This window comes from Ostrea edulis, chromosome 6, assembly GCF_947568905.1.
Source record: "Ostrea edulis chromosome 6, xbOstEdul1.1, whole genome shotgun sequence".
NCBI lineage: Eukaryota > Metazoa > Mollusca > Bivalvia > Ostreida > Ostreidae > Ostrea > Ostrea edulis.
This window is the reverse complement of record NC_079169.1, coordinates 68,476,056-68,490,454: the sequence shown is the minus strand read 5'-3', so window position 1 is coordinate 68,490,454 and position 14,399 is coordinate 68,476,056. Positions and strand designations below refer to the sequence as shown.

The following is a 14,399-nucleotide window of genomic DNA, read 5'->3' as shown; positions in this document are numbered from 1 at the left end:
CCATCCGTCCGTCTGTAGACGCAATGGTTTCCGGACTCTAAAGCATTATCCTTTCCACCTACCGTCACCATATCACATATATGGACTACCCATGGGATGAAGATGTTCCCTATCGATTTTGGGGTCAAAAGGTCAAAGGTCAAGCGCACTGGACATCAAAGTAGCAATATGGTTTCCGGGCTCTAAAGCGTTATCCCTACCACCTACCGTCACCATATCATATATATGGACTACCCATGGGATGAAGATGTTCCCTATCGATTTTGGGGTCAAAAGGTCAAAGGTCAAGCGCACTGGACATCGAAGTAGCAATATGGTTTCCGGGCTCTAAAGCGTTATCCTTTCCACCTACAGTCACCATATCTTACATATGGACTACCCATGGGATGAAGATGTTACCTATCGATTTTGGGGTCAAAAGGTCAAAGGTCACGCGCACTGGACATCGAAGTAGCAATATGGTTCGGTTTGTCATGCCATTTGTTTTGTACACTCAGAAAAGAGGTAGTTTATACCTATTACCAACACCCTTTGGGAGATTGGGGTAAGCGGGGGGTATTCTTAGTGAGCATTGCTCACAGTACCTCTTGTTTATATTGCTTATAGGAGTAATGAGATTGATCACTGTTCGCTATCTTCACCTTGTATTAGGTAACCTGAATCACTCAGGTGACCTAGTCACTATCGTTATCTGTTCTTGTTCCTCGTCGTTCGTTATACATAGACTTTTCATTTTTCAACTTCTTCAGAACCACTGGATCAATTTAAATCAAACATACGATAGAGTATTCTTGAACGTGACGTCACGTATTGATTCTTAAATCAATAAGAATTCCTTTTATTTAAGACCACTGTTATTTATTGTCATGTACATGGATATTTACATGTCTTGACGGACTTCAGGTCGGGAAATCCGTCATCATAGCAGATGTCAAGACTTCGTATCTACGAGAGGCGATGGGGACGTTTTATGATTATTCCAGCATACCTATATCCCTGACCCCCACATTCACACAAGCCTACAAAGATTTCTTCACTAAAGGTAAGATGATTTCCCACTAATAACTTTGCAAAGATTTTGTTTGGCGTTTTGATACCCTTTATAAAAGTGATGCCGAGAAAGTGGTTAATGCATAATTGTTATATCCATCAATCTCCAACTACTGTTTGGAGAATTGTAGAAATTTATTCCTTAAATTTTCATTATAATGCGAAAAATAATCCGTGTAGGATAATTAAATGATCACATGATTTTCATCAAGATAGATAGGTATTAGGATTGCAGAAATCATACAGTGAAAAATAGTAGTTAATTTCCATTTCATGATCTGAGATCACAAATGAGTTTCTTAATATAATTTTTAACGACTTTTCCATTCAATTGTTTTCTGTATTATTTCTTTCCTCTAAATTACAAATACCCCATGTTATTATGTCAAATATTATTTGATATGTTTCATACTAATCATTAGACCGTTCTTTAAATACTAATTTGATTACTGATTGCTCCGTTTACCTGATCAAAATACAGATAATACGGGTGTGACCGGTCAACAGGGGATGCTTACTCCTACTAAGTACCTGACCCCCACCTCTGGTGTCGGGGGTCTGTGTTTGTCCTACTATCAATTTTATATTCTTTATATTATTAGAGTAATCACTGCTGGGTTTTGTTTCACTTTTTCTACAATCTCAACTTCTATAAAAGAGTAGTAATGATTCCATATAAAACACACAACTGAAAATTTCTTAAGTATTACGAAGCGCAGGTTCGATTTTCATTAGCAGTTATACACTTTTTTTTATTCTTTAGAGTTTGTGATTACTGGTTGTCTCCCTGCGGCGTATCAAGGCTCGTTTATAGGCGTGGTTTGTGCTGACATTCTGCTCAGTGAACTTGTATCGGAGACTTTATACCTTCAGCAAGGAGAGAATTCTTACGTCTTTATCATTGACGGCAATGAAAGAGCACTGATACACCCACTTCTTCCAGATCCACGTGACGTCAACGCATCAGATTATGACATAAACGACATTTACAACTTTGAGACGGCTGGTGATGTTCCTGATGTTATCAATTCCATGAAAAAGAAAGTATTGTTTTAAATTAGTGGTCAGTCTTGTGTATGTTTGAGTGTACAGTGTGTATCGTCTAACCGATATTCTTGAAGTGATTCTACGTCAGATCCTATTGAATGTGGAAATGATATTTCGTTGATATCAATTACTTAGAACATGTTACTTAGTAGCAACCTTAGTTTCTTTTTTCTGCAAAATACACATTATGAATATAGAAAACATATTGATCTTAACAGAGGTATGTCAGGGAACAAGACCTTAGTGACCACAGTAACAGAACCTAGAGGGGACAGACTGTTGGACGGTGATCTGCAGAGGATACTGAACGCAGTGTATTACTGGACCCCGGTAGGGATTGGTTATTATAGCGTTACTCATTACTAGGAATTCTAGTACAATATCTTACTTAATTGAAGTGTGGTTGACACGTCTTAATTAAATTTCTACATTTTTACAGATTGTTGCACCTGGTAGTAACTTTTCTTTGTGTTTGGTGATGGAGAAGAATAACACTATTACAGTACTACGGGACGTGCCGCGTCATGGTGCACATGATTTTGTATACCATCGATGGGATTTAACAACATGGCCGGCTCTTTCAAACTGTCGTCATTTCAACAGATTTGCTACGAAAGGTATATACTGGTCGTATTAAGACCCTGTATGTTTAATTAGATTGTCCAGAATGAGAAATTATCAATCAGAGAATAATTATGTAATAACGAGTACATCCTTCTGAAAACATGGTACAGTTAATCTTTCGAACATGAAAAAGGACTAGGGCAGCCCACCAAGTAGCAAAATCGGACCTGTCTCCAAATTTATTAATTCCTTAAAGGATAAAAGGTCACAGTTTATACAATCTACAATTTTTGCTGTTAACACAAATCATCTATTTTCCACATCCGTTTGAATATACCATTGTTTTATCGGTATTCACGTCATGGCGTTATCACAATGTTATCAGATATGAAATTGATTGGCATGTATAGTTTGCCAATACAACCTATCATCGAGTAAAATGCTGTCTAACGTGTTTCATACCGATTGTTAGGCCGTTCTTGGGACACTGATTTCGACTACGGATAACTCCGTTTACCTAAACATGATATAGGGCTCACGGCGGGTGTGACCGGTCGACAGGGGATGCTTATTCCTCGTAGGCACCTGATCCCACCTTTGGTGTGTCCAGGGGTCCGTGTTTGCCCAACTATCGATTTTGTATTGCTTATAGGAGTTATGAGATTGATTACTGTTCGTTATCTTCACCTTTGATACTGGTCTACGTAATGTATTGGTGCATTATAAAGTGTTCTTTCTTTATCAGATGAAGAAAATGATTTATCAAAATCTATTAGCAACACATAGGAGCAGGAACGTGGACAGAATCATTTTGATATGTCTACACTATAGATATGTAGTATATGTACATATACCTGTTGAATTGTCATGATTAGTTTATCAACAAAATTGGTTTGCTGAAAGAGAGTTGGTGTGAATCACAGGGGCCTAACTTACATGTATGTAGGCTTATCTCATCTTGAACATTTTGTGATATATTCGACACGTGACGACACAAGAGGCATAACTGAACATTTACGGCTCAGATAGTATTGTACTTTGCTTTAAAAAATATTATTGATCTATTCAAAGAAAATGTGCGTTTAAAAATATAATCAGGAATATTATGGAACTCGCTTAAAAACCCATAAGATATATAATCTTTAAGATATATAAAATAACACCTTCACCCAAAAGTGAAATTATTCAATTCAATTTGTATAAAAACACTGGTTTGTTTTGTATCATTTTTGAGACCTGGTTCCCGTATCAAGTTTAGCACAGAAGTTCAAATATTGACTTCAAATGGAAGGATTTTGGAAACCATGTTCGGTTTTAACATTAACAATTCAGCCCGTAAGGATTCTGATTCAGATTTCAAAACTACAGTAAAGAAAGTGCCATTGGACAAAATTAAGTATTAGTATTGAATTTTGATATTCTGTAAAAGACGGGGCCGAGTTTGGTATTTGGTGGCTATTGTCCTTTGGAGAGTTTCTCATATTCTTTCTATTTGGTAATAATCATTGTTTTCTTTCAAAAATATTTAGTAAACTACCTTCTTTCGTTGTGATGCTAATCTGTTCCACTGTTAAGCTGCGACAAAATTGATATAACTGTAGTTGTCTGGGGAAAATTAGAATATCCTCAAATGTTCCAGAGAGCTACAGTTCTGCATCTACCATTGCTAGTGTTTCTCTGTCACAGCTACAATGACCCCCCCCCCCCTCCTGCCTTCTGTTCAAATAAAGGGAGAAACTTAGTTTGAAACATACGTTGTAAACTTACTTTACGATGAAAAAGCAAAAGGTTCAAAATTCTAGTCTTGTACTCTTAACCTAGATGTATAGTGAATAAAATATTATCATTCCATCTGAAACTTGTAATGGGTGGGTACTTTCTTCAGTGCTCAATCTGTATATCTTTATACATGTAGGTTATGGACTGTCAAGGGCTCTAAATTCTCTTATTGTAATCTTAATCGTTTAATGAGTAGAGAGCATGATTCATTGAATGTAATTCTCCATTCTTCATATGAAATCATCTCTGCAAGTTGTGATAGTACATTATTGATATATTATCGATGTTTGCATTCATTCACACATCGAGGTATCTGAACGTACATGATTATGTAAATGTTGTACATACCGGAGAGGGTTTTTAGTTTGTAGTTTTAAATATACCGATGTTTCTTTCTGAAGCCACAACCACGGTCAAGTTATCACCGGAAGCATTTATTAACCCGTATGAATACCAGAGCGTTGAGGAGACTGAGAGAAAAGTTCAACAATACACAGACTATATCTCAGGAGACATTTCCACCAATCCTGGTATAAAGGTAAAACAGAATCATTTTTATACATGTATAATGTATTTAAAATAAACTTTGTTTTTATTCCTATTAAAGTTTGATTTTTGTTTTCTTTTGAATTCCATCGATCTTATATTGTCAATCAATAAATCAAGTACATTGAATTTCATTATATCAACAAAAAAAGACCGCAAAAACCCAGGTCCCATGTCGCAGCTAGTGTGGCACTCTAAAGATCCCTCACTGCTCAAAGGCCGTAAGCGTCGAGCATGGCCTAAATTTTGCAGACCTTCACCGGCAAAAGTGACGTCTCCATATGAGTGAAATATTTTCGAGCGGGACGTTAAACAATATACCATCAATTAATCAATCAATCAATCGTGGAATTGAAGGTTTGATGTAATCATCAAAAGATACGCTTTGAATTGACATCGAGAAACAGTCATTTCTATATCGACACATAACCAGCTTCTGGTGAAGTGCCACAAATTTTGACCCACACATTGCGCCTGACCCGTAACAGAGCGGGTTTCTTGTGTCAACGTCTACCATGTCTTAAGACTAAAGATCCCTCCCTGCCCAAATGCAGTAAGCGCCAAGCATAGGCCTTAATTTTGGATCCCGGCATTGGTGACGTTTCCATATGAGTGAAATATTCTCGAGTGAGAAGTTCAACAATATTCAATCAATCAATCACAAACTGTGATTCCTACACTTGATGTTTTTTTTAAATTCCCATTCCATGTAGAAATTAAGAATATTTGTCCAAAATGGCATTGCAACACGCCTACTCGGGTTTCAACCTGATTAAGGTATCTAAGGTCTTTCTAAACTGATGTTAAACTTGTACATACTTCATTAATTTATTATATTTTTCAAATCATGAGCATGTTTAATTAAGGCTTTTATTGGAATCTGATTATAAAAGGCATCGGCAGTGAATTCAATTCGAGCCACCGCCCCCATTGAAGGATTTTGGAAAACTTATTCCAGCAGAGATGCACCCTACCTTGTGTGGCGGTACATAATGACAGAAGACGGCGTAGAAAGGATATTCCCAGGAGTCCGCCTAACGGACGATTACGACCACAAATTGAGACCCTGGTTAGTATTGCGTGTGAGACACAGACAGACAGACAGCTCAAATACAGTCTCGTGAGTAGTAAACCATAAGTGTACGGCCTTTGTGTATAACATGTGTATTAAAGGAAAATGCAAAGCACATCTGTACACATTGTCAAGAAATTTACTCCAATATCTATGAAAGGCGAAGATACGAACAGTGATCAATCTCATAACTCCTATAAGCAATACAAAAGAGATAGTTGGGTAAACACGGACCCCTGGACACACCAGGGGATGGGATCAGGTGCCAAGGAGGAGTACGCATCCCCTGTTGACCGGTCACACCACACAAACTTATCAAAAGTATGTCTTCGTGATTTCCAGTACTTCTAATATACACCGATTTCGTCCTTAGGTATCGTCGGACAGTAGCTCTGAAGAAGATGAACGTAGTGTCAGCGCCGTATGAAGACTCGTGGGGATCTGGAAAAGTTATCACAGTATCACGGAGCATTTTAAAAAAGTGCGTAATGCTATTTTTCTTCTTGTATGTTCAATGCAGTTAACTGATTTTCACAACAAAATTGAATTTCATTAAAAAACAAAAACCACACAACTTGACAAAATTATGCATGTAGATTATTTTTTTCAGAGCAACAACTCAGGGCGGCAGTGACAAAATAGAGGCTGTAATGGGGACTGATTTCTCCATTTATTACTTCAATCAGATTCTTAAAGATAAATATCCAATCTGTGCCAACACTACAACTCACAGGTAACTAGCCACAATGGTCATTTCCTTTAAATGTTCTCTTTTAAAGGGAATACCCGGATTATATTACCAAATATTGTCGATCGAAATATTCTGGAAATATCAAGGTATGGCATTTGAATCAAACATTTTTCAGGGAAACTCATACGACATGAAAATATTGTTATGGTAATCATATTATCCATTATCGGCTGCATCTTGTGTTTATATTTCTCAACTGATTCAAAGGCTTTTTTCTGCCTATGATCTGTTTTTAAATCGATACATGCTACTGACAAAGAAGTTGATGTTACAGGGGTTTCAACAGTCTCGTTTAAAGTCAGCATTTCACAAACTCTATGGTCCTTATAACGAATTTGTTTACCAATACAAATTGGCATTTGGTCAAATGCCGTCTGACGTTTTTCATACATATTTTTAGACCGTTCTTTATACACTGACTTTGACTACTGATTGCTCCGTTTACCTGATCAAGATATAGGACTCTCGGCAGGTGTGTCGGGTCGACAGGGGATGCTTACTACTCTTAGATACCTGATATCTCCAATATTCTGGTTTTTCATACATGACAGACTCACTACATATCGATATAGATCTTCAAGTTTAGCGTCAATTTCATAAGCGTATTCATATCTAGTTATACTCTCCGAACAAAGTTCAGGGGGGTATATAGGAATCACTTTGTCTGTCTGTCCGTCTCTGTGCAGATTCATGTCCGGGCCATAACTTCTTTGTTCTTTGACATACGCATACCATATTTGGCACACAGGTGGATGACCATGAGACGATGTGTCAAGTTCCTTCATTACCTCTATATGACCTTGACCCTTGACCTCAAGGTCAAAATTAAAGGTTTTTTACAATGGATTCGTGTCCGGGCCATAACTTATTTCTTCTTTGACATAGACATACCATATTTGACACATGAGTGTATCACCATGAGACAATGTGTCGGGTATCTTCATGATCTCCTTATGACCTTGACCTCAAGGTCAAAATTAAAGGTTTTTACAATGGATTCGTGTCAGGGATATGACTTCTTTGTTATAGGCATATCATATTTGACACATGAGTGTATCACCATGAGACGATGTGTCCACTACCTTCATGACCTCTATATGACCTTGACCTTCGACCTCAAGATCAAAATTGATGATAGGGTTTTGACATAGTCATACCATAAGACATGGTGTATCACTATGAGACTATGTGCCATGTACATTCATGACCTCTTTATGACCTTGACCTTTGATCTCAAGGTCAAAATTGTAGGTTTATACCATGGATTTGTGTTCGGACTATATCCTCCATTTCCTTCTACAAAGGCATACTATATTTTTACACTCAGGAAAGAGGTAATTTATACCTATTAACAACACCCTTTGGGAGATTGGGGTAAGCGGGGGGTATTCTTATTGAGCATTGCTCACAGTACCTCTTGTTATCTTAAACTTGTATAATCTTACTACAAGACTTCTCTATTGAATAGTTAATTAAACGAGGCTGTATTTTAGGGCCAACGCAGCTACTGTCAGATAACATATTTAATGTAAAACTTAAACGGTACCAATTTTGATTTTAGCTATTTTAGGGAAAAACAGAGTGCCAAAACTGGAGTTAAATTCGTCTAAGGATAAGAACTATGCATGAGGGAGATAATCCTTAATTTTGAAATGAAATTCTAAATCTTATAACAGCAATTAAATATGCATCCGTATTTTCAAGCTAGTAACGAAGTACTTAGCTACTGGGCTGTAGCTATGATCTATGATGTACATTCATACTGTAAAGACTACAAGAGTAGAGAAAGGAGTTCAGAAAATATTTTCACAATCATTTGTCTTGGCTCCAGTCATTTTACCTAGTGCTGAAGCTAGCGATAATTCTATAGTTTTTAGTTTTACCTGTTCAACCTTGTCATTGTTCAGTGTTTTAGCGGTTCTGGTTGATGCTAGTGATGCTTAATTTCTTTTCAACTGTCTTGTTGGAACTGTATTGGTCTTTCTAACTAAAAAAAATTGCAATATCTTCATTTTCCTGTTTTTTTAACTTGGGTAAAACAACTGCAATATTATCATGAAAGCTGAAGATAACGAACAGTGATCAATCTCATGATAACTCTTATAAGCAATACAAAATATAGAGTTGGGCAAACACGGACCCCTGGACACACCAGAGGTGGGACCAGATGTCGAGAAGGAGTAAGCATCCCCTGTCGACCGGTCACACCCGCCGACAGCCCCATATTTCGATCAGGTAAACGGGGCTGTTGTTATATTGTTATCACTGTAACGTGTCTACTTCTTTCACTCAGGTTGTATTCGTCTTATCGTGATGTTCTTGTTGTTACTATTTCTTCAACTCTAGTTGTAGTAGTATTTATATTACAGTGAATCCTGTTTAATCCGACATGAACTGGGGGATATTTTTGTCGGAACGTAAAGTGTGTCGGAATAAACGAAATAGTGCAACCGTGTTGTTATTTGTTCAACTCTGGCGGTAGTACTGTAACTGTTGTTAATTCTGTTTCTGTTTATACTCATTTCTTCTTCTCTAACTGTAGTAATGTCCCCGTCTTGTTATATCTAGCTGTATTGTGATAGACAACAGTGGATTCCTTGTGATGCATCCTTTCTACATAGAAACAACAGATCTAATTGACAGTTCCATCCATCTCACATACAAGGTAAATGTAACGCATTAAATCGTAGTGAAACTATCAATGATGATAATGTTTTGAGTGTTTGTCAAATCATGGAAAAGTCCGTCCAGTTATAACTATTATGTTTCCCCTTCCCAGAATGGGGACATTTTTGTTTTAGTGTGAATTCTTCCTCTTCTTCCGCTTCTCATACAAAGTGTGTCCGTACCATAACTCTTCTGCCTTTAATATTGGTTATGTGGGCATATCATGATAAGAAAGTGTGGCGCGTACCATTTTTGATGACCTTTGACCTTGATCTTTTATGTAACAGTCAAATAATAGAATTTTGGGGGGCATGTTTTTCTCAAACCAGAACTTTTTTTTACATAGGCCTTTGATATTTGTATTGGAATGTAGGTATAACATGATAAGACTTTGCATGTGTAATTTTGATTACCTTTGAACGTGTCCTTTTATGTAGAGGTCAAATAATAGATTTTTTAGCTAGTCCTTTGATATTTGGTATGTTGGTATACTATGATAAGACTGTGTGTCGCGTTCCATTTTTATGAGCTTTGACCTTAGAATTTTAATAGAATTTTTTGGGCATTTGCTTTGTCCAAACCATAACTTTTCCGTCTTCAGACATAGGCCTTTGATATTCAGTATATGTGTACACATGATAAGACAGGGTAGTGTGTAATGTTTGATTACCCTATCATGACTCTTTGCCTTGGCATTTCATGTAAAGGTCAAATAACAGAAATTTTGGGCATTTTTTATCTAGACCACACGTTTTTTGTCTTTTGACATAGGCCTTTGCTATTTAGTATTTTGGTAAGTTTACTTTACTATCAGATGTTCACAACACTGTTCCTTGGTGGAAGCACATCAACATGCAGGTGATTGTTATGTACCGTAATTCAAAATTTTCCACTTCAAAGATGATCCCTAAAATGTTTTTTAAAGTCTGGAGAATGGAACAAGTGGAAATATAAATCTTAACGTGTTTAAACATCTCTTCTTAGTTAAATTTTGAAAATCTCTCGCTGTGACCTTCAATTCGACTTTTAGATACATCGATGATGTTTTGTCTATTAACAATGATAGCTTTCATTCATATGTCGATTTGATATATCCCCGTGAGCTCGAAATAAAGGACACCACAGAGTCGTCCACTTCTGCTTCATACTTAGATATTTTATTGAAAGTAGACATTAACGGCAAACTAACAACTCAACTGTATCACAAACGGGATGATTTCAGCTTCTCCATCGTCAACTTCCCACATTTATGTAGCAATATTCCATTATCACCTGCATATGGTGTTAATATATCTCAACTGATTCGATATGCAAGAGCTTGTTCTGGGTATAGTCAGTTTTTAAATCGAGGTAAGCTACTGACAAACAAGTTGATGGTACAGGGATTTCAACAGTCTCGATTGAAGTCAGCATTTCGCAAATTCTATGGTCGTTATAACGATCTAGTTCGTCAATACAACCTCGCATTGGGTGAAATGCTGTCTGACGTGTTTCATACCGATTGTTAAGCCGTTCTTGGCACACTGATTTTGACTGCGGATAACTCCGTTTACCTGATCAGGATATGGGGCTCACGGCGGGTGTGACCGGTCAATAGGGGATGCTTACTCCTCCTAGGCACCTGATCCCACCTCTGGTGTGTCCAGGGGTCCGTGTTTGCCCAACTATCTATTTTGTATTGCTTGTAGGAGTTATGAGATTGATCACCGTTCGTTATCTTCACCTTGCATACTTACTATATACACAAACGGAATTAACTCTTTTCAGTGTATTTATATCTTCAAATGTTTGTAGTTAATGGATAGAAATCTAATGTAGAATATCACTGTCAAATGAGAGTAATCTGAAATCTAATGTAGAATGTTATTTTTTTTGTGTGTAGGAGGGAAGAATATCTCGTTCACTGATCAAAGAAGGAATAATGTACAGACAACCGTGCAGGGACACAGAAAATAAAAAGGAACAATTCACATACAGGGTATGGCTTAACCATCAGCAGAGTATCAAACATATAGCCTACATATGTATAATCAGTTGGTTAGTTTACAAAGAGTATATAGAGAGGTATAATCAGCTGATTTGTTAGCAAAGTGTATAGGTACAAATCAGCTGTAAGAAAGATACCATGGTCTTAATGATACACTTAATCAAAATCTCAGATGTGATTGACATGATGTTAGATTATCTGTGATATCAAATGAAAGCATAAACCACTGTACAGTAACACTAGGAATGTTTTGGCACACTCGTTTTCTACTTAGATTATACACGGGAAACCATGGTATCAATAACGGTACTCGCCTTTTTAAAAGTTCTTTAATATATATATATATATATATATATATATATATATACACACACACACACAAGTACAAGAAACATCGTTTTATTGATTCATTATGAGTTTAACATTGAATTCGACTCCAAAGTATTTAAAATCGGCCCGAGAATGCGGCCTCCAGCTGGAGGCAGCGAATTTCCAGTATACGTAACGGCACCGGTTCTGACGTTTTCCTGGCACGGTAAAACTTAAAATCATAAAAAAAAGCCACGAAAACGTCAGATATTTCGGACTACTTTTATACAATTTATATACCTTACTCTGTGGTCGGGACTAAAGAAAGTAGAAAAGAAAATAGAAATTATATCAAGATATTCTCAATCAAATCATACATTGTTCGACGTAGCCACTGTATGACCAGAATTGAATTTTTTTGATTTTGCATTGTTACAGGTCAAATTGCCACAAAATCACCTTAATGGAATAGTGAACTCGGAAGAAGGCTATGAAATGCGTCCTGTAACTGGTTCCAATCTGTTCCTGATTCTAAAACAAAGAAAAACTAGCCAGGATTTACCTTGTTGTTCTGAGAAGGTACATTTCATTTGTTAATTTAAAGCGTCATCGTGTTCATCTGACCTTTTTTTTTAAAAAATATTTCTTGTTTATATAATGAAAATCTACGTCATGATAAATAAGTAGCAATAATCTTCATCATGATGTAATACTTCAGAGTTCAGTTCCACCTAGTTCTCTAAAATGTGGAGATGACGATTGCACCTGTCTTTGTTATAAGAATCAGGATTTCAACGACTGTGAAAACAAATACACCATGTAAGAAATCATCGTAATTCATTTTCATGCTTACCTTGGTAACTTTTACATCATCCTGTAAGTACATGTATATTCCAATATAAGTATCCATGAAGAAAGTTGTATATAAAATCATGTATATGTTGTTTTAAATATATTTCCTCAATTCTCGCATCCGTTTGACAGGGATGGGATATCTCCTTGTAATCCTAAACTACCCACTCTGTCGTCTGTTAGTACACCAGAGGGAGACAAAAATAAATATCTGAGCACATGTTTTCCGACTGACTGTCCGTGCCGAAAGACAGAAAGGTATGTTTTTGTTCAAGCATGGATATTTACATTGTGAAAATATCTCTTAAGATCTTTTTTCTTTTGTAGTAGTATCAATGCGTATATACAATACACACTTTTGATTGAACTCCCAATACTTCTTATGCGGAAACAGTCTCTCAGATTTGACCAATTTGCAAAAGATATAAGAATTTCCCCCATAGGTCACTTGAGATTTTCCTTCTTGTCATGACATCTATGGAATGCATATTTACCTTAATCTCAACTAGGTTTAATCAAGAAATATCTTTCATTTTTGAAAGTATATGAGACATACAGTACCTTGTGCCTCTTCAAACCTGCATATTCAATGGAGCGCGGTAGCAGAAAAGACATTTCTTACATTTTGATTATTCAAATTGCATTTCAGTAATAAACTAGTAATGTTCTGTTTAAGTGTATTCATAGGTAGTGATTAGTTTATTTCGTAAATTGAATGTTTATAAGTTATTGTCTCCCCTTCCCAGAAGGGGACACTTCGTTTTAGTGTGAATTCTTCTTCTTTTTCTTCTTCTTCTTCCGCTTCCCATACAAAGTTTGTCCGGGCCATAATTTTTTTGGTCTTTTGACATAGGCCTTTGATATTTGGTATGTAAATGTCTTGCATGTAAATGTCAAATAATATAATTTTTGGGCTAGGCCTTTGATATTTGGTATGTGGGTATACCATGATAAGACAGAGTGCCGCGTGCCATTTTGGCAGACCTTTGACCTTTTATGTAACGGTCAAATAATAGAATTTTTGGGGCATTTTTGTTGTCCAGACCGTAACTGTTTTTGTCTTTTGACATAAGCGTTTGATATTTGGTATGTGGGTATACCATGATAAGACAATGTGTCACGTGTCATATTTGATGACCTTTGACTTTGACCGTTTATGTAAAGGTCAAATAATAGAATTATTGGAGCAATTTTTTTGTCCGGACCATACCATTTTGTCTTTTGACGTAGGCGTTTGATATTTGGTTTGTTGGAACGTTTAATTTACTATCATATGTTCACAACACTGTTCCTTGTTTGAAGCTCATATACATAGAGGCGAATGTTATGTACCGTAAGTCTTAATTTTCTACTTTAAAGATGATCCCTAAAAACATTTTTTTTAAATATGAAAAATGGAAGGGGAGACATCAGTTTTAGTGTGCTAAAACAATTCTTCCTAGTTAGCCTTAAGTTTCATTAAGTAAGAAAGTGAAGGGGAAAACTTATTGAATGTAAATATAGATAAATGTACTAAGGTCAACATGCGTACATATTATATATATATATATATATATATATATATATATATATATATATATATATATATTACAAATCGCATTTTCCTCTATGAACCAACCAATTTCAGCGCGCGATGCCCGCGAATGAGAGAGCGTAATGATTTAAGAAAAAATAGAACTGTTACAAAAATCTCGCAAGTCCCACCTTTGGATTAAGATTGTAAACTTACGTGGATTATCATCCTAATCTTGCAGTCTCCTACCTCCAAAATACAG

At 36.3% G+C, this 14,399-nt stretch overlaps 1 protein-coding gene across 1 annotated transcript in view; it reads left to right on the top strand.

Moving 5' to 3' along the window:
• The window catches only part of LOC125646422 (VWFA and cache domain-containing protein 1-like), a 31,500-nt gene that overhangs the window by 13,535 nt on the left and 3,566 nt on the right, over positions 1–14,399 (top strand). The window contains exons 10-22 of the mRNA XM_048872686.2: positions 904–1,042; positions 1,814–2,090; positions 2,316–2,427; positions 2,537–2,714; positions 4,842–4,978; positions 5,880–6,055; positions 6,432–6,539; positions 6,669–6,791; positions 9,378–9,474; positions 11,359–11,454; positions 12,211–12,351; positions 12,491–12,591; positions 12,757–12,882. Of these exons, the coding sequence (XP_048728643.2) occupies positions 904–1,042; positions 1,814–2,090; positions 2,316–2,427; positions 2,537–2,714; positions 4,842–4,978; positions 5,880–6,055; positions 6,432–6,539; positions 6,669–6,791; positions 9,378–9,474; positions 11,359–11,454; positions 12,211–12,351; positions 12,491–12,591; positions 12,757–12,882 (1,811 nt within the window). The remainder of the gene's footprint in view (positions 1–903; positions 1,043–1,813; positions 2,091–2,315; positions 2,428–2,536; positions 2,715–4,841; positions 4,979–5,879; positions 6,056–6,431; positions 6,540–6,668; positions 6,792–9,377; positions 9,475–11,358; positions 11,455–12,210; positions 12,352–12,490; positions 12,592–12,756; positions 12,883–14,399) is intronic.